This window comes from Euleptes europaea, chromosome 9 (genome assembly GCF_029931775.1).
Source record: "Euleptes europaea isolate rEulEur1 chromosome 9, rEulEur1.hap1, whole genome shotgun sequence".
NCBI classification, from domain to species: Eukaryota; Metazoa; Chordata; class Lepidosauria; order Squamata; family Sphaerodactylidae; genus Euleptes; species Euleptes europaea.
This window is the reverse complement of record NC_079320.1, coordinates 50,050,405-50,076,985: the sequence shown is the minus strand read 5'-3', so window position 1 is coordinate 50,076,985 and position 26,581 is coordinate 50,050,405. Positions and strand designations below refer to the sequence as shown.

The window sequence follows — 26,581 nt, the reverse complement described above, 5'->3', positions numbered from 1 at the left end:
CACTATAACATCTAGCTAGCCTTTAAGAGTCTTATCCATCACCTTTACAAACTTCAAACATATTAAAAACTGAAAGACAAGTGACATAACGGGCCAGTGTTTCACACCACAACTGAAGGCCAAGACAGAATGTGATTTGCACAGGCAAGAGGGCCGGGTCTTCTGGCATTTCCCTGAAAACACGGCTCAGTCTCACACCCGCTGGTAATTAAAACAGTAGCTCAGCAATCTGCCTCAGCTTTCATCTCCGTATCAGCAGCTGTTCATTAGTGTACATCCTTTGCTGTACATGGTTCCTTTTCAGCTTCAACAGATGCTTTCTCCATCCCAGTAGTAAGGGCATCTTTACTGGATAGCTTTCTCATTTTAATGTTTGGCAACTTCTTCAGATCGCCATCCCAATCTCTTAAAAAAAAAAGACACACAGAGAGAGAACAACAGTTTAGACTATGGAAAGTGTAAAATTTTAGATGGCTAATGAAAAGGCTGACGCTGTATCAGGAAGAACTAGGGGCAAAATTTTACCTTGAAACAAACTGCTGATAATCAGAACAGATGCTTCCTAAAAATAATCCTGTAGAGGCTCACGTGACAATACACCCACCTACATCATCATTAACTTTGCAGTCATTTGATGGGGGAGGGGGAAGCCTAGATCCTCATTGCCACAAAACTTCAATTCTGATCAGCTTCCCCCCAAATGAAGAAATGTCAGTTTAAGGTGGTAGCACACATGTGCATGATACATTAGAGGGTTCCTGGGCGCTTGAGAGATGCTACTCTGGGTCAGACTACTTGTCACACCTAAGCAACGATTGGGTCTAGATTCCACAAACCAACTTCTAGTCAGTCACTTCAGCTGTGAGCTCAATTCCCAAACGGGGCTATTATCTGGACCAGGAACCCAGCGTGAAAAAGGGCCACCTGCCTGCCTCCCTCCCTCCACCACACTGCTTTTCCAGCCCAACACAGCTCCCAGGGGGCACTAATCTCCATGTGTACCATGGTCCAAACATGCATAAGGGCCCTGTGCACTTGAGAACGGAGATCCCAGCAGGAAACTTGTGCAGCTGGTGTGTGACTGCCTGAAAGTCAGGGAACCCAGACAAAACCCATGGAAAACTGTTGGTTGGCCCTATGTGTAGAGATGTAACATTTCTAAACATTTTGAAGCCATTGTCTCCCCATGGCTTCAAAATGTCCAGAAAAAACCCTTTTTTAATAGAAAAAAAATCAGAAATTTTGGGAACAAGTGAAATATTTGCAATGCTCATTTCCCCAGCAAACATAAACTTTTACTGCTTTAACAACATAAAAAGCATTGTATAAAACTTAGCTAACATATAAATGGTACTGTTTGGCATATTTATGGAGTTTAACAGCATACCGATCTTTGTTTCCTGTACTCCCCCTCCCCCAAAAAACGCAAGTAAACTCAGCAAATGAGAAAGAGTTGCAGACTGTTGCAGCCTATGCTACCATAGCACATGCATATTTAATGTTTGCCATCTGGGAGGCAGGAAAATAAAATTTGAAGCTAGAAAACAAATTCTGGAGTAAACAAAAGGAAGTGTATTATTTGAACAGATACTGTCACACAGGCGCAACAGTTAGCATATTAAACGGAACTTCATAACACTGAACTCTTTAACAATGTATTATAACTGAATACATTGTGATATTAATTGTTGCCAAAACTGTTCATGGCCATTTATGCATGGGAGGTTTTGCCTTGGATTTGCTGCTGTCTAGATGCACATTTTCCCCATCCAAATTCTCAAAACTAAAAAATAAGCCCCCATGCAGAATTTTGAGTCTCCTCTCCTCACTTTTATCCCTGTGAGCAACCCTGTGAGGTAGGTTAGACTGAAAGTATGTGACTGGTCCAAATTTACCCAGTGAGCTTCCATAGCAAGATGCGGATTTGAACCTGCTCTGAAGCTCTAACTGCTACACCACGCTGGCTAGAGTAGCTGCTGCTGAACAATTGAAAGCAACTAGGCATAGTTGAGTCATGCAAGTCAGGTGGTATCAAGTTAGCCAGAGGTTGCTGCCAGGCTTAGGGTTGCCAAACTCCAGGAGGGACCTGGAGATCCCCCAGAACTACAATTGAACCCCAGACAACAGAGATCAGCCCCCCTGAAGAAAATGGCTGCTTTGGAGGATGGACTCTATGGCATTATACTTTGCTGAATCCTGCCCTCCTCAGACTTCACCACAAAATCTGCAAGAGTTTCTCAACAAAGAGCTGGGAATGCTACCCCACACATGGCCCCAATGAGTCCTCCCTCAAAGACCAAAACAGACATGAAAAGGCCCTGCCCCCCTCCCCCTGTCTTTTACTCACAGAAACTCCAAGTCTGGAATGCTGTGGTTGCCTAGCAACAGCTACTGAGAGAATCTGTTTCTTAAAGCCACAGGTGCTGCTGTTATCATTTTGGGGTTTTCAAATCCCCAAAAGTGTGCATGTGCGTCAGATTTTTTTGCAAACCTGGGGCATTCAGGTTTGTAGAAAAATCTGCCTTGCCCATTCACAGCTCCAGTCATCAGATTTAAGTATCCTCAGATTTGGCTGACTTGGCTATTAGTATATAGATACTTCATAAGAGGTTTTTTCAGCATTTTTCTTCTGGAAAAAGACCACCATGGTCTTTGCATGTTACTGCCCCGGATTTTCAATACGATCTACCCAATCTTGGTTCTATAAGATCTAGCAACAATCAGCACTTGAAGACCTATCCATTTGGAAGTCGCTTTGCAAGCTATACAGCTCAACGCAGACTAAAATCACATGGCAAAAAAGTACAAACCACTGAGAGAAGCTAGGTGTCTGTCAGCGTGCATAGGAAATGGCTATTTACACGTCTCTGCACACACAACCACACACCATCTGAAGCAGAAGAAAGGCCCCCTTTCTATGGTTAACTTCCTGCCAACGCTGACCTTTGCTACTACTGACAGAGGTTGTGTGAATGTAGAGAACACCTACCCTATTAAAATGCTCCATAGACTAAAGATTCTGCTAATTTCTTTTAACAGTAATTCATAAAGGAACAAGGGCAGAGAAGACTAAATGACTTGAATGTTACTGATACAATAGTCTGGGTCCTGGCAAAGACACCTAAAAGGAATCCAGGTACGGAGCACAAATTCATATTTTCAAATTACAAACCTTAAGCTTCCAATTACTATTATGGTGAACAATACTAATAAGGCATCAGGGTTTTCTGCAAACTCTCACCTGAAACCAAGATTTGATTAATTTATTTGAGACAAATGCAATAGGAACGTCTTTAAAAAGTAACACACAACCTATTGGAGACACACAATATACAAGCAATTAACGAAACAGTAACTTACCTGAAAGTTTTTAAATGCTTGCTGTTCACAATGTCAGGAATATCTATTGGAAATACAATGAAATCCAACTTGATTAGCCATATAAAAGTTATTAATTTGATATCAGACCCTTCTAAATGACTATGAATCAGGAAATCCATTACTGGATCTGAGACACATAATGTAACTGTAAAGACCAGCTGCCACTATAAATCTCTACCCCATCCACTGTAATCTCAACGGAGGGTACCCATATTCTGGGCACAGTTTCTCCCCCTTCTGGGATGACAGACAGTACATGGAGCCATTTTTGACTAAGAAAATGGGATGGGTGGAAAGCATTAACCACCCATTCCCTACCATCAGTGTGGAAGATGACCAAGCCCCCAGAACGTTGTCAAGAAAGGCAATCACAGTGTCATGTTAGAAATGTTGGCTACTTCAGATTATCTACTTCTGGTATCATTAGCACCACTGAGTGTGACCTATTTGGTCCGGAAGTTGGGACCTTGGGGTGAAAACACAACCTCAAAACATTCCATACACAGAAGGAAGATACCAGTTTTCTTTTTGGAAGGGGACACTGTTAAGAAATTCTAGTCCCACTTTTAAAAGAAACATAACTATTAAGGAAAGTACAAAAGATCTTTATGTGTGTGTGTTTTTTCTGAAACGTGTCTGCAAATTAGCAAAACATTTTATGAGAACTTCCTAAAAGCATCTAAGAGCTTTGGGATGTATATATCTGAATAAGCCCTTTTGATCTTTGTGCAGATGTTAGCCTTGAATTGGATGAGCATAACGATGTTTAAAACCATTATGTTATGTTTGATTGTCTAATATACTAACAATTTACAGCCATGGTTCTATTGTTGGTTACTTATGACATCTTACAGACTCCTAAAATGGCATACCATCACTGATTACAGTAATTTTCAGTTGTTCTGTTGCTTTGCATTTTAGCAATGGCATTTTAAAACATTTTTTCCCATTGCACTGAAAAAGTAATGGTAGAACAAAGTAAATTTGAGCATGTTAACATGCTACACCAAATCCAATCTAGTTTGCAATCTTATGACTAACAAATAGTTCTATGTTCCACTCTATATACCTTATGATAACCATGCAATGCTAGAAACAGTCTTCTTTCTCTCAGTCCATTGGTTTTTAGGATTGTTATTACTAAACTTCACTATCCATTCAGATTCTATGTACTTGTTTGCAAGTAATATGAGCATAATACCGAACTGAGAACTTTAGCTGGCTTGAACATGACAAGTTTTATTTAATCTAGTTTTCTGATACAGCGAAGTTAAAACTTCTCCACCCCCGTTAACACTGTCAGTAACTAAATGGAAAGTAAACTAATAAAAGCTATAGGGCTGTTTCTCATCTATAGATGTTGGAAGAAACAAAACAAAATCTACTCATGTATAAACTCTGAAACAAACAAAAACCGGTCATATTTTGAGTTCTTTCCCTATATTATACAAATGATAATCACTGTCTAAACCTGGCTGACCTGGGAAGAGAATAACAGCTACACAACATGACCCCCATCTACTTTAGGGACGCTCCAGGTATCCAGAAAAAAATATGACTTTGCAAATCAGCCAAAAGAAGGGGGTCTCAAAAACAGCCTGATGAGAGCTGAAAAAGCTGCAGCAGAAATCATGCTAACAGCAACTGAGTATCCATTAAAGAAGAGGGGGAAGGGAAGACACAGCCTGCCTGCTGAGGGTTTAGTGCAGGGGTCGGCAAACTCATTAGTAGGGCTGTTGAAAAAAAAATCGGAAAAGTTCGGCTTCGGCAAAATTCGGCCCGTTTAAATTCGGGACGTGCCGAAGTCCGAACTCCCCCGCTTCGGATCCCGTATATAGATTTTCGTTCTTATGCAATAATTTTATTGTATCGCCCTTGTGTCTCGGCTGAGTCTAGAGTAGGGGTCGGCAAACTCATTAGTCAAAAGAGCCAGGTCTACTGCCAAGAAAGCCAATGGGTAGACCTGGCCTCCCAATGGGACTCAGCCGGAGGCCAGGTCTACCCATAGGCTTTTATGGCTGTAGACCAGGCCTCCAGACGAGGACTCCGGCCGGGGAGGGGGAAATGACAGGGACTTACAATTTAATTTTTATCAATAAATAAGATCACTATTAAGTATGATATCAAGTTTTACTCAGTGTACCTATAGTTTAATTAAGACTTAAAACTTTAATTAAAGTTTATTAAGTTAATAAACAGTGTACCTACCTATATAGTTTAAGTTTAAGAAATTTGGCTCTCAAAAGAAATCTCAATCGTTGTACTGTTGATATTTGGCTCTTTTGACTAATAAGTTTGCCAACCCCTGCTCTAGACTCAGCCGAGACACAAGGGCGATACAATAAAATTATTGCATAAGAACGAAAATGGCCTTTTTGTCCAAATCAAATAGACTCCCTTGCCCACATTGTCCTAGCATGTCCACATGTCGACAAAATAATATTGCATGAAATAAATATATCACTCCCTGGATAAAACAGCTAAAGACGCTTTCTGAGAAGCGGATACTGCATTATCTGCTGTCAAATAGATCGGTTAATTGTATGAGAGATGTGGCAACTTTTCTCTTTAGAGTGTCAAGGAAAAATTAAATTCTATCTCCCCTTTTTTAAGTGTGAAGTGGTTGATGGATAGCCAGAGGCTGTTAAATCTAGGGAAAGGAATGGTTCTTGGGTTCTTTGCGCAATTGAAAGACTCAACACGTGTGGGTCCAAAATGCAGTATTTGCAGATTAGTGAGAAAAACTGATCGGCGTATGAAACACATACGATAGTCTCGATTCTTTGAAGTGGCATTGGGGTGATGTGATTATCACTTCAGTGATATATCGCTATTTTAGAATTCAAAACAAAAAAATACTCGTTAGAATTGTGAGATGGGGTGAGAAAAATACAGACCACCTTCCTACTATCTCTGCAAAACAAAAACATTTCATTCGCAGGCATGGGGGGGGGAGGTTTGAGCTACACGCGCATGGCCCCAAAGGCAGAGGGCAGGGCTTTGTAGCCCTAACCAAGTGGGCGAACAACTGTGGGAGGGCTACAATGGCGGTAGTCCAACCCATTCGAGGCAGGATACTGTGTGGTTAGGCTTTGCAAGCATAACCCCCACCCCTGTCAGCCTTGGACTTTCTCTTCTTACATCGGGACCATGAACAGGCATTTTAAAGGTCGGGTTTTAAAAAATCAGCTTTGAGCAAGCATCAGAATCTACCCTGTATAAATGACCTGTGTGTGCCTTAGTGGTTCAGCACTGCATCTGAAGCAATTCAGAGCTTGATCAACAGACCCCTAACATGAACTGGTTACCAAAACTACTTTTTATAGTTTATAATTCAACCAGAACCAAAGAAGGTAGTTAAAATCCAGTCCAAACGAGACTGAACCAAAATGTTAACCTCTAATAGCACCATTAGATTGATTATTCAAAACAAGTACATCAGCCTTCAACAGTAAAAACACAGTTCACTAATAAACTAATTAATGTTCAATTTACTATGCCGGACCATGGACTGAGATTCTACTACTGAAGGAGTATAATTACTTCCCTATGGGCCTTCATCGCTCAACCTACAGTTACTCCATTAGCAGCCTGCTTCTGGAAGCCCTGAGGAGGGCACATTTTCTTTTTAAACATTTAATAAATTATTTATAACCCACTTTGTCTCACGGAAGCTTAGAAATAATCAAAATCATCATAGTTTAAAACTAACAAACTAAGCCCCCAACACAACAAAAGCTGGTGGCAGGGGCATGCTTTCAAAGTCAATCTGGACTCATCTCAATCGCCGTCACTTGCCAACTACAATGAACGGGTAAATTAAGTGAATTAAAACAGATCCTTGAGCACTTTGCCCCCAAGGCAGACTCCCTTCCGAATCTGTCGCAGAATCAGAGATAAACTTTTCATGGGAATTGAGCTGCAGTAGCTATGAACACAACTAGATAGCCCAAAGCCTGCTTACCCCACATTGACTGGAATGGAAAGAGTGTGATGTGTTCTCCTGAGAGCCAAATTAGACAAGACGGCGTCCTCGTGTCTGACACAGGGCTGCTGCCATTTTAAATCCTAACATGGGCAATTTAAAAATGCCACAAGGGCCTGCAGCACAGCATGAAAAAGTGCTCTTGTCCCCCGCCCCAAGCCATTTCAAGTGCTAAAATGGCTGCAAGGGGGTGCAGCTGTTTTGGCACTTGGAAAAGCTGCTGGGAAGGAACAAGAGTGCCTTGTCCCACCACGCTGTGGTCCCTACCATGATCAGGCCCTCGAGACATTTTTAAATTGCCCATTTGAGGATTTAAGAAGAAGAAGAGTTGGTTTTTATATGTCGACTTTCTCTACCACTTAAGGAAGAATCAAACCGGCTTACAATCACCTTCCCTTTTCCTCCCCACAACAGACACCCTGTGAGATAGGTGGGGCTGAGAGAGCTCTAAGGAAACTGTGACTAGCCCATGGTCACCCAGCTGGCTTTAGGTGGAGGAGTGGGGAAACCAACTCGGTTCACCAGATTAGCCTCCACAGATCATGTGGAAGAGTGGGGAATCAAACCCAGTTCTCCAGATTAGTCCATTGCTCCAAACCATCGCTCTTAACCACTATACCCTACTAGTGGCAGCACTCCTGACACCCCTATGTCAGACATGTGTCATGTCTAGTTTGGCCCTAAGGTAACAGTACGCAATAATTCAGTCTTGCCTTTGTCTATCAACACACTGGGGCCAAGGAAATTGAAACACTGAGGCCACATATGCAAAGGATCTGGGGATTATATATAGTTGCATAGACCAATAGACAAAGAAGGGCAGGAAACCCTGCAAAACTGCTGAAGATATTGAAATCTCTTGTCCTTCTAATAAGCCAAGCAGGTGCCTCCCATACACTGAATGTTTTAGATCTCAAGGTGCCGGGGATAATATTTCCTCTTTTATTTGAATACCTCATTTGCAACTGAAATGTTTTTTTTTCAAAGAACATGCTCAAGAATAAAATCAGAGTGAAGTGGTACTCATGAAGTAAAAGACGAGAGACCTCAAAAGGGCATAACAAATGTAGCTATCTTCCCTCAAGGTAGATTGGCAGTCTATTTTCTCTCTCCAGAACAAAAGGAAAACTTTACTTTCTGCAGCAAAAGAATTAAAACATGCCTGCAGTCATTTTTGTTAAGGGAGTGGGGAAGGGAAGGGGAAAAACTTCTGGTGACTGGCGATTTTAAGCCCTTGTAATGCCACAACCGAGCAGACGTCTGTATTTTAAATTGCAATCTCTAATTATATCATCCAGAAACAACAATTTTCCTTAATTTGAAACTCAGGTTAGAGAAAATGCTACTGGATTTTTGCATGAACAAGGACAAATGATTGGAGGTCGCCTTTAACAAGAAAAGGGCCACCTGTAAGCTCTGTGCTCTGTACTCTTTGGGAATATGAATCACAGAGCCTGGTTTTTTTAGAGTTTTGAAAATCCTGTGCACAACTTGCTGTCTCAAAAGTTATAAAATGAATATTGCTTTGTGGTAATCTTTGAAGAAGGAGAAGATTTCCCGGCCTGTCTTTGACTTTCATTGTAAAACTAGGACAGGTGGTAAATATATATATATATATATTAATCGGCATTTTTTTCCATCCCAAAAACCTTCAAACCCCTCCCAAATTAATAAAATAAAAAAAACAGAGTAACAAGCAGCAGATGATGTAAATATATTATGGAATTTCAACATTGAAGACAATTTACAGATGATCTCTCACACAGTGCATTTTCTAAATAGGGCGCAGCAATGTGCCAAGATAGCCATAGGCTGGAGGTAAGGAAAAACTGAGTTTGGATGTTTAAGGAAGAAGAAGAGTTGGTTTTTATATGCCGACTTTCTCTGCCACTTAAGGGAGACTCAAACCGGCTTACAATCACCTTCCCCTCCCCACAACAGACACCCTGTGAGGTAGGTGAGGCTGAGGGAGAGTGACTAGCCCAAGGTCACCCAGGAGGCTTCGTGTGCAGGAGTGGGGAAACAAATCCAGTTAACCAGATTAGCCTCCACCACTCATGTGGAGGAGTGGGGAATCAAACCCGGTTCTATGGTTCTTCACTGAAGAGATGAAAACACAATGTTCAAGTGAAGCAGAACTGCTTTTATAGTGCACTGGAGGAGAAAGTTGTTGTTTTCTTTTGAAAGGATTTCTCTACTTTTGTATCTTTTAATAGATTGCAAGCCAGTAGTTTCGCTTTCATCATCAGAAACTCAGTGTAGGTAAGGTTCTCATTTTGCCAAGTGATTACTGTGAACTGATGCATTTTTTTAATGAAAAGGGGCGGTAGGCCAGACCTACCTAGCCCATATCCATCATACAGCCGTCTTTCACGTTCCATGGTCTGTTTGATGACGGTTTCTCGGGAACTGTGCTGCCTTGCCTGTCTGCCCTTAATACTGTTGTGCAGTTCGATCTGCTCCAACTCATCACTGAACCGATGCAAATACCTAAAAACATAGCAAAACGCCACTGTCAAGGTTTCCAGCATTTGCTTTACGATCCCATCACAATTTCAGAGACGCGTCAGTGACAACTTTGGAGAGGAAAGGGGGGAAAAAACCTCCTCCAAAGTTGTAATTGTATTTAGCTAGCTTGGCTGCAGCACTGCAGCTGTGTTAAAATGCCTGTCTGCACACCATGTACAGTAACAAACTCATAAATCGATTCCTCCGGACAGAATGCGAGAAAGGTGCGAAGGAAATAAAAGTAAGCCAAGAACATCTCACATCCCATTTTCACCCGCCAGACTAATTAAAAGAATAATGCACTTTAAAAAATTAAATTGCTTATGTTGTTTCTGTTCATCCCTTGTGCCACGTTAAATATACTTCAAACAAACTAAGGTTACATATGGATGCAAAAATCAATAGGGACAATTAGGAGATAAAGTATTCAGGTAAAAGTCTTGCATAGCTCTTTGTAACAGGCACTACGGTATTTTGCACAATGGGAACAAACTTGCTCTAGCACATTAGTTTAACATTACTGGTCATGATTACATAAAACAATGATTTCTAATATCATGAATATTATTTAGTTAGTTCATTTATACGCCACTTTTCTGCCCAGAGTGAACCCAAAATGGCTTACTACATTCTCCCTTCCTCCATTTTCTCACAGCAATCCTGTGAGGTACGTTAGGCTGAGCGTGTGTGACTGGCCCAAGGTCACCACACCAGTTGCCATGGCAGAGTGGGGACCTGAGCCTGGGTCTCCCAGATCTTAGTCCAACACTCTAACCACCCAACCAATCCAGCAACATTAAGGATGGAACCCACGCACTCTGCCCTCGTGCACATAACACAGTGTTAGTACTATCAGAACATTACATAACATCTCAAGGGCACTGGGCACATTTAACTCATCGCTCTTCCCAAAACGTTAAGACTTTCATCTGCCACAAACTTACATTTCTACTAGTTCACAGGCTTCTTTTTTTGTGTATTCCAGTTTGTTAGGGTCCAGGTGATTTTGAAACCAAAGGAGTTTTTCACCTACAAAAGCATAAAAACAAAAGCAGAGATATATATATATATATTTACTACAACTGTTGAAAACATGAAGCTGCTTTATATTGAAACATTGGTCCATCAAGATCGGTATTGTCTACTCTGACTAGCAGCAGCTCTCCAGGGTCTCAGGTGTTTTGCATCACCTGCTACCTGGTCCTTTAAACTGGAGATTCAACATGGGACTGTTGACATACAAAGCAGATTCTCTACCAATGGGCTGTAACTGTTCACCAAAGACACAGGGAAGTTCCTGCAACAAATCAAATATGAAGCACTGAACAAACCACTAAACCACAAAAATATCACTGCACCGCTGCATGAGATTCAAGAATAGCAGGCCAGATCCAGGAAACTGAATATAGTTCTGTTCCAGGAATGGCTCCTATTTCCCCCTTTCCTGCTCAAGCAGAATCCTAAGGGTAAGGAAGACTCAAGAAAGATGTCAAATGGAGTGTGGGGGACTGCAGCTGAAGTGGAAATCCACAGGCATTCCACCCCCTTGAACAACCGGTGCTTCTGCTCTTGAAAAGGGTGAGCACTTAGTTCCAACTAAAAGTCAAGGGTCCTGGGCCACAATCCTATTGTCATTCAGCAAAGTGAATTGCTGGCTACAGCCATCACGCCCACCCCCCCAACCCCAAATTTCCTGGATGGGATAATCTACAGGATAAATGGTAACTCCCCCAGAAAGTCAGATTTGGTTCAGGATATAGTCTAAGGAACTGAACACAGGCTTAGCCATTGAAAAATCAATAGGATTTATGTCACCAACATCATTCAATTTGCATTTGGACGTTGAGTATAAGTGTTCCATGTTCCAGGTGTTTTGCTGAAAATAATCTGTTTCCTTCGGTCTTTACTAGACAACTAATATCAAAATGTGTTTTTTCCCCCCAAGAACTTTAAATAGACACATAGTGCTAGCAGATTTTGAAATACACCCAGTATCCACAGTACAATAAAAGGACAAACAGTGCAGTCCTGAAGGGGGGTGGTGGTGAAATGGGTGAGAAGGCAGCATGACTTGTATGGGGGAATAAGTGCTACTTGTGCCATCCAAAGTGGCATGGACCACTTGCGTTGCTGTAGGGGAGCCACACAGCAGCGCGAGCCATGGCCATCAGCGCAGCCTTGATGTCAGTGTATCTCCGGAGCGAGGGCTCGCATCCCAGAGATGGAGCTGCCTTTAGGCAGCTACCAAAGCCCTTTCGGGCTGGAAACACCCTCTTTTGCAGGCACCAAGTTACGCCTGCAAAATGGCAGGCATAGCCCTGTGAAACTCAATGGGAGAGCTTCATGGGGTTTCATCAGAAATTCCTTTTTTGGCTTGCTGCACCCAGGAGATGGAGCAGCTGTGCCGTCCCTGGGCTCACCCTAACTACACCTCCCTTTCAGGATTGGAATGTTAGTATAGTTGACTATACAAGACAAGACTGAAAGATATTTTTAGCTGAGCACTCAATCTCCACAACAGCACGGAAAACAGCATCATCCCCCAAGTCCCAGGAAAAGACTGCAAAAAGATGTGCTCTATGCTTTTAAAAAAAATTATTTCATAGGATTTTTCTTTGTGCTGCTTAGCTGACAAGATCCATTTCTAGTGGTCCTCCTAGTCCACGTTCGGTTTCTAGGGCAGAATAATATTTGGCAGCATGTCAGGGGGAGGAGTAGCTTGGGATATTTTATGCCAGCTTTCATTCAAGATAGTTTGTGACCTCCTCCCTGGTCGCTACAGTATTCAAAGATTACATTGCTCAATCACAAGTCCCTCATCTACATGAATTTATGCTAAGGAATAAGGTTTTGCTGTGTTTCCAATGGAAGTATAAAATTTATTCACTTTATAAGTCTGTTTTTTCTCACCAAGATTCAAGGATTACAAAATGTAGTAATGCAATAGGGACTGTATAAGACATATATTACACATTGTAATAAAATTGAATTACAAATTAGAAAACAGTGCAATAGAAACAGTTTAAGATCTGGAACAATTTGCAAAAATGGAATTACAGAAATTAGAAAACAATGCAATAAAAATAAGAAATGCCACCAAATAGTGCTATCAACTACATTCCCTATCTCTTTATTAAAGCATCCTCCTGAACGACTAACCTTCTGTGCTGAAAAGTGTACCACTGCTTATTTGCTAGGCCCAGCTACAGCCTACCTGCAGAAGATGCTATAAGCAACAGCAATAAATTCCCAGAGGCAAGCCAGAAAAAAACAAACCCTAAACTGGAGGATGAAGGAAATGGAGTCTGAGGCACACTGCGCAAAGCAGATCCAGAAATACAGGAGACCTCCTGAGCGCGCCTTGTAGAGGCATCCAATGGCCCAAGAGAAAGACTGTAGACACAAGAATTCTTTAGTCGACCACTACTGCACTGCCTGTCCCCTCTCCACATATATCACCTATGTCAAATGAAACTGGAGTCCAGTGGACCCTTAAACAGCATGGTTAAGAGCAGTGGTTTGGAGGGGTGAGCTCTGATCTAGAGAACTGGGTTTGATTCCCCACTCCTCCACATGAAGCCAGCTGGTTGACCTTGGGCTAGTCACAGCTGTTAGAGCTCTCTCAGCCCCACCTACCTCACAGGGTGTCTGTTGTGGGGAGGGGAAGGGAAGGTGATTGTAAGCCGGTTTGATTCTTCCTTAAGTGGTAGAGAAAGTCAGCATACAAAAACCAACTCTTATTATTATTATTCCAGCATACATTTTTTGAGTGAATCCAATGCATCTGGTGAAGTGAACTCTGACTCAAGAAAGCTTATGCTGGAATAAATGATGCTGGCCTCTAAATTACCACTCAACTCCTGTTTCATTTTGCGCTACAGGCTAACATGGATACCCATCTGGAATTACCAGCTACGCAACAATTGTTGCATTTTAAAAATATAGCTAAATATCCACTAACGACTAATCGCCGTTAATTGTGGCCAGATGGTTTTAAAAGATGCAAACAAATTCAGATTTCTATAATACAGTACCTGATTATGATAGGTGAGGAACTTAATTATATTTTTCTACTGCCTTTGCATGGAAAGGGAAAAGGTGTGGAGACAGTCAAAATCATCCTACCGTGTCAAGAGCCTGTCACACAGAGCAGAGCCGCTGTGGCCGCTGTGTAGTGGCTGCGTTTCTGAATTGGGCTTGATTTAATCAGGTACCTTGACGTTACAAAGGCAAGTGAAAAAATACGAGCAGAAAAAAGAAACAGCAGGAAGACAGGGAAGAATTAGAATGGAGACTGTTTCTTGTACGACTTCAAGCCTTCTTCGACTGTGCCATAATTTGGAGATGCCGGCTGTCTAGCAAATCAAACTGTTACCACTGCTCAGAACTGCCATTTTGCGGCAAGACATTTGGGGAAATTTTGTTCCTCCTCCCTGACTGATCTTTACAGCAAAACCAGCACTACCTGCAAAATGCCTTGCAAAAATGAATTGTCTACCTTGTAGCTGTACTTCGGTACAGAGATGGAAGAAAGGAGAAAAACGATGGTGGGAGAGAGGAGGAATGGTAATTGAACGAAGCAGGAAAAGAAGTCAAAGAGAAGAAATAGGGGGAGGCAAAAGAGCAAATGCATGCCATTTCTCTTCTTAAACGATCTCCTTAAACTACTGAAAAGTAGCTCTCCTTTTGTCAAAATTTAATTTAAGATGGAATATGACATTTGAGATGCAGACTGCTGTTAGACAAAGATAACAGCAAATTACCAAACTACTTTAGGCAATAAAGAATAAAGAGCTTCCTCGACATATAAGAGGGTTTCCATACTGAAAAGGCACAGTAGGGTGACCACTTTTTTCTGAACTGTTTTATCATCTGCCAGTAACAGCCTTTAACCAAGGACAAGGTATCTTGTATAGAACCTCAAAGGTGAACGAACCCCATGCATTACTGGAAAAGACACATCTGAGTTTCACTTTATACTTGAACATACTTCAATCCTGCTGGCCCCTTTTCTTCATGTAGCTCTCCCAAATGTTCCTGGATAAGTCAGTTGCAGGGTGGGTTATACAGCATGATGTGGCAGAAGGTGGATCCATCCACCAGAGATTGCCTCCAACCATCTCCTACTCACATTTAAGGCTCTATATTCCAACAGAAATTGCTGAATACAGCTGCAATCATGTTCATCGCTTATCAGTTGTGACATGGTTCAAACAGGGAGCTTAACTATGGTTTAGCTTTACAACTAAGCCAAGGTTTGTAAATGCCTGACAAACCAAAATCTGAAGCAGTGGCTCGAAGCTGATTTGCAAAACACAGTTTGCAACAGTGCTACATCTCCAGAAGCTGCCTGACCACAGAGTTAGGTCCGCAGCTTTCCAGCCGATCTCACTGGAAGTTCACCGAAGCACAATTTTCTTCTACCTTAATTCCAGCCACTGCCTTGTCCCTACCCACAGCCTGCTTTTAAGTTAAAGAAAATCACTTTCTGGAGATTCAGTCTCTGATCCACTATACATTTAATCAGTCATCTTCTAAAACAAAAACAAAAAAACTCTAAAAGCATTTGATAAGGGACAGAGTTCTATAGGAAGGCACTGCTACTATGGAAGAGGAAGGGAAACGCTACAAAATTAAAGTTCAAACACAGCTGCAATATGTCAGGTGTATGCTCCACTGAGCAAGGCAGTCAAAGATAGGACATTTTGGAGGACTTTCATTCACAGGGTCGCCATGAGTCGGAAGCGACTTGACGGCACTTAACACACACACATGCTCCACTGAGAGCTGCCCAAAGACCTCTGGAGAAACGGTGTCCTCTTTGGCTTCTGCCTATCGTTGCGTCCAACTAGCAGTGATGGTCTAGCACAGTGGTTCTCAACCTTTTTCGAGTCGCGACCCCCTTTTACAATTGCCAAGTAACCTGTGACCCTCGTCACATTTGCATAAATTTGCATAAATTACATTTTTAATAGGATAAAGAAAACACATTTGTTTTTTTGGTAGTCCAGGGTATCCATATATATAATTACTTTAAATTTTAAAGTTTAAAACAAACAAGCAGACGGTACTACCACCTGTTGCGCAGCGGCTGTGACTGTGTGGTGCGGCAACCTTTCCTGGTACGGAGGAAAGAGTGCCTCTGAGCATGCATTGCGTTCCTTGTCCTCCCCTCTCTCCCCAAAAACTCTTCCAAGCAGGCCGGGGCTCTCGCGAGGAAACCCCCTCTCTTGTGACTGGGACACTGCTTGTGCACAGAACTGCAGTTATCCCTCAAAGTGGAGCTCCATTTAATCACCTCACGAGAGCGAAGGGCCAGGAAAGAGCCGAGTGCCGCTTATCCCGCTCGGACTTTTTGTGCCTTTTTCTCCCCTCCGCCAGTCACCGCTCCTTCTGCGCCTCACCGAACCTGCGCGCTCGAGGGGGAAATCGCGAACTGCGCATGCACCTCGACTCTCTCCCCCTTGGCCTTGCCAGAGCGGAACTGATGACTCAGGGCAGAGCGGAACTGATGACTCAGGGCAGAAAAGCGAAGCCACACTACAGACATGCGCACTTGGATTCCAGGCTGAAGCTCCCGCCCCACCCGAGCACGGCTAAAAGTAAAAACAAGGTGGCTGTAGCGGCCTCAAGGGGGACCGCCCTGTTCTCCTCCGAGACCTGAACTGGCCGAGCCAGGGGAGCTTCCTCGGCCTCCCACACATCCTGCCGCGTCATCCGCCTGGCGCAGGTGCGACCGCGCCCAGGGCTGGCCCGCCCGCCTCTCAGCTGGGCAGCAGGGCTACAGCTGGTGTGTGGCGGCACGCCGCCGCGTCTCTGCAGCCCGGCTCCTTCTGGCTGTCGGTCGGCCAGTTCCTCACCTCTCTGCTTGGGGTCTTCCCTGCCCTCGCGGACGGATCAGGGTTACAGGGCGTCTGGGTTAGTCCTGGACAACCCGGGATGGGGGCTGTCCCAGGACAGTGGTGGCGACCCCCCAGAAAACACTTCGCGACCCCCTTGGGAGTCCCGACCCCCAGGTTGAGAACCACTGGTCTAGCACATGACAGCAGTCAGACAAAGCTGAACAGACAGTGATTGCATGCAGGAATTGTAGTCTAAGGTGGATGAGCAAGCGAGTAATACAGACCATGGTTGCCCACATATCTGGAACTTAAGCTCCAGTGAATGCAAATCATTGCTTGACATTACACCTGCATTCTCCACATTATCAAAAGTTACTCTGCTTGATCAGTTGCATGAAAAACGTCACAAGCCACGACCCAGGAAAAGTGGCTGGCAGGATGCCTGTGCTAACAAGACCTGGCTTGCCTCTCTACCGAAAGAAAAGCATAAGCATATCAATTCATTAGTTCACACTTAAAAGCCTAGCTCTCCAATGCCGATAGATGTGCTAGCACTCAGACGATGAGAAGTCCCACAATACATTGAGATGCTTAGGAACAGACAGCAAAATTATGCATGCCCCATAAACCAGGGCTACAAACCAGGGAGGGAAAGTGACTTGCAAGCCAGTCTAGCGAGGAAAGCACAAGCCACAGTTTGCCAGTTCAGATGTAATTGCAAACAATGTCTTGTCAAAAGTCAGCAAGTAACTAATTTTCTGAGGTCCATGAGAAGAGGAAAGGCGAAGGCTGCACGTGAGCCTGAGGCTTCTCTCTATGTAACTCCAAGACGAGGTGTGATATTATGCCTCAACCATGCCACTTTCTCTCCAGCACACGTCCATAAATTCCTTCCAACACACAGTGCTGTAAAAGCTTAAAAGATAATACTTTTAGCTATCTGTGAGAAACCAAATTTCCTCTGTAAGTGCAGCTTAAAAAAGATGCTAAAATGTATTTTCCCTAAAGGAAGCACTAATACCAAAATCTGTGAGCGGCTCAAAAGAGAGAGACATCAAAGGGGTACTGCCGGCACTAAATACCTTGGTGGAGAAGGCTGTTGTTATAATGTTACAAAGCCTGTTGCATTAGAAAGGCAGCCTGTTTCCTCAACAACTCAAGACAATGCAATGAAATTTATTTCAGCAGAACTTGGGATGTTTAAAGAGTTATATTTATACTTACCCACAACACTGAGATGAAAGGCCTTTTCATTTTTCAGCCTGTAAAAAGATAACTACAATTTAATTATTTCTGTGATTTTTTTTAACCAACAGAATAGAAAGAAAAACACATGAAGGAGCAAACCAATGCCCATGAAGACTTTCCGGTTTCATTGTGCATATAAAGATTTCCCACCTTAAACCTAGTTGTTGTATCAGACTTCATCGATAGAAAGAGGCAGTTCAGAAACTGGCATTTTGTTAAAACAGGTTACCACTATCAGCCGTTAAGTAGTTATTTTAGATTCAGTCAGCAGATGTTTCACAATTAAGATCTTGGAAAAAACACCTTAGAATTTAAACCTCAGTATAAATCACATGATGCAGAATTACATTAAACTAAAATGAGCAGAAAGCACTTCAAATGGCAGAAACAAGCCACAGGGTTGCTGATACAATTGCCACCACCAAAAGAAGCAAACTGAGAACCAACTCCTCAAAAGTCAATGTTTTAAGTTGCTACAATGCCCTCTGGGTGAATGGCGACTAGAAAAAAACCCCTAATAAATAAGACCAGTACAGGGGTTTTGTTTTTGTTGTAGATATCATAAATTAAGACAAGTTAAATGTTCCTTATTTGAAAGGGTAAACATGTACATAGTAATCAAACAAAATCAATCAATTTCTTCTTCACAGAACTCTTCTTCACAGACTTCTTTCTAGGAATTGGAGACAGTATAGCAAAAAAAAAAAAAAAAAAGGTGTGGCTGCATATCAACCTTGGACCAGGAAATATCCGAAAGAGATACAACAATGGGAACAGACAACACTATAAAATACCGTACAATCTGAAAAAGTGACACATTTCAAACATTTACAATTTTACCTTCAAAGTGAAATGATTATTTTAAATATTTATTGTGTGGGAAGCAAATTGTTCCCATTTATTCATTCTCTGCTACAAGTTGCTATTATTCACCTTGAATGTTTTATGACAGCACAGACAAAGCAGAGTATAGCTGCAAAGTACTGCTGGGGAGAACACCAAAGTGTCACATTTAACACAGCCTCAATTAGAATCAGTTCTCAGATTCTCCTTACCTTTCGTACCAGCTTAACCCTGTACTATACTTGCATTCAAAAAGAGTTCTAAGAATTGAGCTTGAGAATTGAAGAAAGCTGCTTGGAAAAATGTAGATTCTTTTGAAATGTGGTGTTGGAGAAGAGTGTTATGGATGGTGTGGATTGCCAAAAAAATAAAACCAAATCAGTGGGTTATAGATCAAATCAAGCCTGAACTGACCCTAGAAGCTAAAATGACTAAACTGAGACTATCGTATTTTGGTCACATTATGAGAAGACAAGAGTCACTGGAAAAGACAGATGCTAGGAAATGTTGAGGGCAGCAGGCAAAGAGGAAGACCCAACAAGAGATGGATTGACATAATAAAGGAAGCCATAGCCCTCAATTTGAAAGATCTGAGCAAGGCTGTCAAAGACAGGACGTTTTGGAGGGCTTTGATTCATAGGGTCGTCATGAGTCGGAAGCGACTTGACAGCATTTAACACACACACACACACACACACACACAAATTTCAGATTGACTTATTGTCGAAGGCTTTCACGGTCAGAGTTCATTGGTTTTTTAGGTTATCCGGGCTGTGTAACTGTGGTATTTTCTTTCCTGACGTTTCGCCAACAGCTGTGGCAGGCATCTTCAGAGGAGTAACACTGAAAGAGTGTCTCTCAGTGTCAAGTGTGTAGGAAGAGTAATATATAGTCAGAAGGGGGTTGTGTTTGAGCTGAGTCATTGTCCTGCAAAGTATTAAAGGTAATGTGCAAATCATTGTCCTGTAAGTATCAAGATAATGTGCTAATGAGTGTGTGGTATGTTAATGTGGAACCATTGTATCCTGAAGTGATCTGTTAACATGTGGAATCCAAGACTAATCCGCATGGATTAGTCTGGAGGTTTTCAGGACAGGAAGCCAAGCCTTATTCATTCTTAAACTCTCTTCTTTTCTCTTAATTGCGCTGATGTTTATGAATTTCAATGGCTTCTCTGCGCAATCTGACAAAATAGTTGGTAGAATTGTCCAGTATTTCAGTGTCTTGGAATAAGACCCTGTGTCCTGTTTGGGTCAGTCCATGTTCAGCCACTGCTGATTTCTCAGGTTGGCCAAGTCTGCAGTATCTTTCATGTTCTTTTATCCTTGTTTGTATGCTGCGTTGTGTGGTCCCGATGTAAACTTGTCCACAACTGCAAGGTATACGATATACGATTTTGTCTTTTGCTGACTGTAGCATCTGTTGTATCTTCTTGGTGGGTTTAAACACTGTTTGTAGGTTATATTTTTTCAAAAGTTTTTCCATCCTATCAGTGACTCCTTTAATAAATGGCAAGAATACCTTTGCTATGGGAGACTGTTTTTCCTGAGTTTTCTGATTTTTGCTTGGTTTAATGGCCCTTCTGATTTCATTTCTGGAATAGCCGTTTGCTAGCAGTGCGTGATTTAGATGATTAATTTCTTCCTTGAGAAACTGTGGTTCACAGATCCGTCTTGCACGGTCCATTAATGTTTTGATTATTCCTCTTTTCTGTCGGGGGGCGGTGGTTGGAGTTTTTGTGTAAGTAGCAATCTGTGTGAGTTGGTTTCCGGTAGACCTTGTGACCAACTAAAAGTTTGTTTTACGGATGACAAGGGTATCAAGAAATGGGAGTTTACCCTCAATTTCTTTTTCCATGGTAAATTGAATGTTTGGATGGATATTATTGAGATGGTTTAGAAAGTCCATTAATTTCAGATTGACTGTTTATTTTGAACAAACTTGGGACAACGGATTTTTCTGAGAATACAAATCCAGTAAACACAAGTTTTTAACAAATTTAAAAATTTAAAAAATAAATGTCAAAGGCTGAAGAAGGCTGGAAAAGCAGAGCAAGTTATAATTTGCTGGATTAGCAAATCCAAAATGACCAAAAAAATGTTAATAGAATTGTCAGCCAGTCTATTACCAAATCAATGACATCACTGGATCAACAGATGGCCTAGGACAGGGGTCAGCAAACTCATTAGTCAAAAGAGCCAAATATCAACAGTACAACGATTGAGATTTCTTTTGAGAGCCAAATTTCTTAAACTTAAACTATATAGGTAGTTACACTGTTTATTAACTTAATAAACTTTAATTAAACTTTTAAGTCTTAATTAAACTATAGGTACACTGAATAAAACTTGATATCATACTTAATAGTGATCTTATATATTAATAAAAATTAAATTGTAAGTCCCTGCCATTTCCCCCTCCCCGTCCGGAGTCCTCGTCTGGAGGCCTGGTCTACCGCCATAAAAGCCTATCGGTGGACCTGGCCTCCGGCTGAGTCCCATTGGGAGGCCAGGTCTACCCATTGGCTTTCTTGGCAGTAGACCTGGCCTCCGGAGGCCCATAGAAGCCAATTGGTAGACCTGGCCTCTGAAGGGGGACTTTTTCCCCTCCTCGGAGTCCAGGTCTACCGCCAAGAAAGCCAGTGGGTAGACATGGCCTCCCAATGGGACTCAGCTGGAGGCCAGGTCTACCAAAGGAAGCCCGCCCTGCCCAACAGCTGATAGGCGGGGGGGCAGGAACCGCTGAGCCACCCGCCCAGCAATCGCACGGCTAGAGGGGAGGGGAGGCTTTAGCCTCCCAACCATTGAGGGAAAGGGGGACCCTGCCATTCTCCACGGCGGGGGGGGGAGAGACAGCGCGCCCGCTCGCTCTCTCAGGCGCGCCAGCTCCGCAGCCCGGATGCCGGCGCAAGCGGGCGCAAGAGCAGGGACTCCGAACCAAGTTCGGAGAGCCGCACTCAACGGGCCAAAGAGCCGCATGCGGCTCTGGAGCCGCAGTTTTGAGACCCCTGGCCTAGGAATATTAGTTTGGAACCAGGCTAATTCTAGAAGTGAGCAAATATTCTCAGGAAATTAAAAACTCAGTTCCTATTAGCTAAAGATGATAGAAGATAAAATGAGAAAACATGGATACAAATTCAATGTAAGGTATATTCCAAAGGCACAAGACATCAAGTACCACTAGTACCATGCAATTTAGCTCCCTCCCCCCAACTAAACCCTGACAGCAAACATTCCACCAGAATCTGGATTTTCTCAAGTCACCTAATTGTTACATTGCAGTCCATGTCACACCTACACAGGGAAAATTATGTTAAGATGTACAGATTTTGAACTGGACAGAAAACAGCTTCCACACAATGTGAATTGTCCAACCAACATATTGAAAGTCTGCATTTTACAAGGCACCTAAGCACTGCTTATATAGTTTTAGGTAGTTTTACTGGCACTATTATGAGAAGACAAGAGTCACTAGAAAAGACAGCCATGCTAGGAAAAGTTGAGGGCAGCAGGAAAAGAGGACAACACAACAAGAGATGGATTGACTCAATAAAGGAAGCCACAGCACTCAATTTGCAAGACCTGAGCAAAGACAGGACATTTTGGAGGACACTGATTTATAGGGTCGCCATGAGTCGGAAGCAACTTGATGGCACTTCACACACACACACACACACACACACACACACACTGACACTATAGTGATAAACTTGTATTTCAGAAAAAAATAACATATGCATTCTTGAATTGAGATGTCAGCTGAAAAGTATCTGGAATAACAAGACTAATAACCATGGCTTAAAAATTAAATGTTACCACAAAGAGCAACTGACTTGCTCAGGAATGTATAACAGTTCTAACAGTTTCTAACAGTTACAGCGGTTCCTCAGTGGAATAGGCTTCCTCGGGAGGTGGTAAGCTCTCCTTCCCTGGAGGTTTTTAAGGAGAGACTAGATGGCCATCTGTCTGCAATTCTGATTCTATAACCTTAGGCAGATGATGAGAGGGAAGGCATCTTGGCCATCTTCTGGGCATGTAGTAGGGGTAACTGGGGGTTTGGAGGGGAGGTTGTTGTGAATTTCCTGCATTGTGCAGGGGGCTGGACTAGATGACCCTGGTGGTCCCTTCCAACTCTATGATTCTATCATATAAATGAAATGTATTAGTGATGTTGCACATTGGGATATGGAAGGAAATGCATTTGCTGGACTCTTTATCCAAATCATCGCCTCACCAGATTAAAATATGTTATCTTTAATCTAGAGGAAGCTCCCCATTAGCTCTTAATTTGGGGTGGGGGAAATCATACCAACTATACTATTCTGCTACTGAAATGCTCTAAAAATCAAAATGTTCAGTACTGAAAGCTATGGTATCTGTGATGTGATAGCTGCCTTTAGGGAATGGATTAAGAAACATGATGATTGAGCCCAACTGCACAGAATAACAGGGAAAAGAAGTGGATAGGATAAAGAGAGTGGGCAACAGGAGATAAGAGCTTTGACAGTTATAAGGCTATAATGGCTATAAATGTGTTGCCATATTTATATGCTTAAATCTGTTAAACACATACAGCAGAAATGGATTTTAGTCTACCTATGAGCAAACTGAATATTTTGCCAATTCCTATCTTACCGCCAGCCCTTAAGAAAGCTACAAAGCAGATGCCTCCAACAAGACTTGGATTGCAAATGCGTTCCCTTGCAGTTTCAACTGGATCAGTTATTTCTCCATAATCTAGTCACAACTGGTGTGCAGTAGCTCTGTTCTTTACCCAAAAAAACAACAAAAAAAAACACCATAAAACACACATACATCCTTGTACAGTATATAAAAATAAGATCAACTATTACAGGAATGCACCCACAATGCATATTTTCTAAAATTTATACGAAGGGCTCAAAAGGTAACTAAAGACCAATTTCTGATGTACATGTTTCCAGACAGCACAGGTACATGATGCTGGAAGGAAAGACATAAGCTTTGCATATCAGCCCATTACTTTATCACCAAAAAAATCACTAAAAATAAAAATTAGAAAAAATTATCACAAAGAAAAATTAGAAAGGCATATATTAATTAAGAAGCCATGGTATAAATTGTGAGTCACGTTTTCAGAAATACCATCCCAAATCTGAAAAAAAATGTGGACAATGAAAGAATGAACAAAGTAGCTTTCACTGGTGATGGCATAGGAAAGCTGCTATACTGGTGAACATTTGTGCAGGGGGGAGACTGTTAAAAAATGTTAACAGATTAAAAAGAACATCTTCCATCAACCTGAGGTTTCCTAACCAGGCCTCGTGATGTGAGGAACTCTATCAGGCCCTAAGCAAGAGGATTCAGGATTTTAATGGCACTTGCTTGTCAGCAAGATACATACCTGTAAATCTAATCCAGTTCGGAAAACAGCTTGGCAAAGTCAGCGTTTCCTGACATTTCTAGGTCAAGAAAACTCTCTTAAAAGCACAGCAGGTGAGCATTCCTCTCCCCCTGCTGCAGAAAAACAGAAGTATAAAGGAACTCACTTTTCCTTTTTTTCTTGTTTGTGTGCTTCTTTTGTAAGTTGAGCAGCTTTTCTGCTGTAAGGATGGATGACTTTTTTCTCCTGGCCCCCTCCTTTGCTCTTTGCTGCTTTTGGCTGAAACAATGGAAGGGGGGGAGATATAGGCATTTTCAAAGACTACCCTTCATCCAAGTGACACGATTCAGACAGCTCAGAAGGAGCTGTATGTAGGACTTGATGAAAGAAAATGAAGACATAACTTGTTAATTCCTCAAAGGTCCCTAGTTCACGACAGAACATGTTCCTGCTATAACGCAAACACTATTAAAAGTAATACCAGGGTTAAACAGAAGAGGTTAATTTACGCTTCCCGTACAGAATGCATATAAACGCACATACACACAGGGCAATCCTGACCAGAGTTACACTCCTCTATGTCCACTGAAGTCAACGGGCTCACAACAGTGTAACTATGTTTAGGACAGTACTGATAGACATGTACCGTATATACTCGCATATAAGCCGAGTTTTTCAGCCCAAAAAAGGGCTGAAAAAGCCGAACTCGGCTTATACGCGGGTCAATACGGTAGAGGGGGGAAGGAGGAGGGAACTTGCCGCCGCCGCCTTTCCCCGCCCGGGAGCGGCCTCCAAAGGCCCCCTGTGGCCGCAGGGAGGCCGCGCCGCCTTTTCCCAGCCGGGAGCGGCCTCCAAAGGCCCCCTGAGGCCGCAGGGAGGCCACGCCGCCGCCCCCGCCGGGCCCGCGCCACTTCCCGCCACCAGGAGCGGCCGGGGGGGGGCTCCTGCAGCTGCAGGAAGGCCGCCCCCGCCGGATCCGCCGCTTCCCGCCGCAGGAGCCCAGAAGGTAAGCCTGCGCGGGGGGGGAGGGGTTATAAGCCGACCCTCGGCTTATACGCGGGTGCCTAATTTTTCCCCATTTTTGGGGAGAAATTAGGCACCTTGGCTTATACGTGGGTCGGCTTATACACGGGTATATACGGTAACTAAACAAACACAGCCATTACTAACACATACTAATGACCATTTCTGCAAACATAGTTCATAAGACATTACATTTATGGCCACATACTGAAATACATGCACAAAATTCCATAGCTAGGCATTTTCCCATCATTAAGAAGGATGAAATAAATTTAGTTTCAGAAAGGCTCCTGTTACAACTTTCAGTGCGATCCTAGAGAGTTACTCCAGTCTAAGCCCATTCATATCAATGATCTCAGACTGGAGTAACTCTTTTTTAGGATTGCATTGTTTGTCATCTGCCTTTAGAAATCTGGGTTAAATGTATAGCAAGTGTCACTTTAAAAACTGAAGATAATCTCAAAACAGACCAGACTGATGGGTTTAGCAGAGAGACTAAATTTTGTTTGGGCCCTGAGTGGATTTTATTGTGCCATTGCTATAAACGTGTTTTCTGATTGTGTGAAACCTGTTGATAATGTATTGCTTTATATTGTTATATTTTTTTGTGAACTGCCTCAAGTCCCCATGTAAAAAAAAGGCCAGGATATTTTTTTTTTTTTAAATACTCTAGCCACTATAATTCTATCTCTATAAGCTCAAGGCTACGTTACCTTCATGGGCTCTACAATAGTTACTCTAACTCAATCCTGGCAACAAGCCAGAAATACCGTACTTGACATTAGTCATCCAGCATGTGTACTGGCACAGTTTCCAAAGTCCACTTCAATGACCCACGAAGGTCAAAATATCTGAGAGATGGCATATCTAACCCAATGGAGCAAAGCTGTCCTAAAACTTTCCTGCCCAAGCAGCAAGTTGGGACAGCATGGGAAGGTTCTCAGAGTAGCTGTTTCTAAGGAAAAGAGTTTTCTCTCCCTGAAGGGTCAACAAAACTGACCACCTTTCCAAAGCAGTGTAAAGCAATTATTATTATTTTTATCGGGATGTTGGTGGCCCAAAATTAAGCTACAGGTTCAAGGCCTTCACACTGTATGGACAGGCCAAGTTTACAATTCCAGTAAATAAATATTTCAATGCAAGAAAATTATTCCGCCCAAAAGAGACCAGAATATTACAACTGCCATGCACAAAAAGCAACATAATACTGAACAGTGGCTGTGGTACAAACAAGGAATATGGGAACAGTAAAAGTGTATTATTCCTGGAATTATGATAAAATAATCCTTTTTCGCCTAGTAGCTCTCTAGATAATATGCAAACGTTTTAATTGGAAAAGGGGAGGGGGGAACACTTTGAGGGGAAGAGTCAGCCAAAGGCAAACCTTTTT

General features: G+C 42.4%; 1 protein-coding gene across 1 annotated transcript; it reads right to left on the bottom strand.

Moving 5' to 3' along the window:
* Nucleotides 1-213: 213 nt before the first annotated feature.
* Nucleotides 214-25,910, bottom strand: TMA16 (translation machinery associated 16 homolog). Its single transcript, XM_056855057.1, has 7 exons — nucleotides 25,905-25,910; nucleotides 24,335-24,447; nucleotides 17,941-17,978; nucleotides 10,819-10,903; nucleotides 9,708-9,856; nucleotides 3,361-3,403; nucleotides 214-405 (listed from the first exon to the last, which is right to left on the bottom strand). Exons 1-7 carry the CDS (start codon nucleotides 25,908-25,910, stop codon nucleotides 267-269), a joined length of 573 nt encoding a protein of 190 aa, XP_056711035.1. The 3' UTR covers nucleotides 214-266.
* Nucleotides 25,911-26,581: the final 671 nt, after the last annotated feature.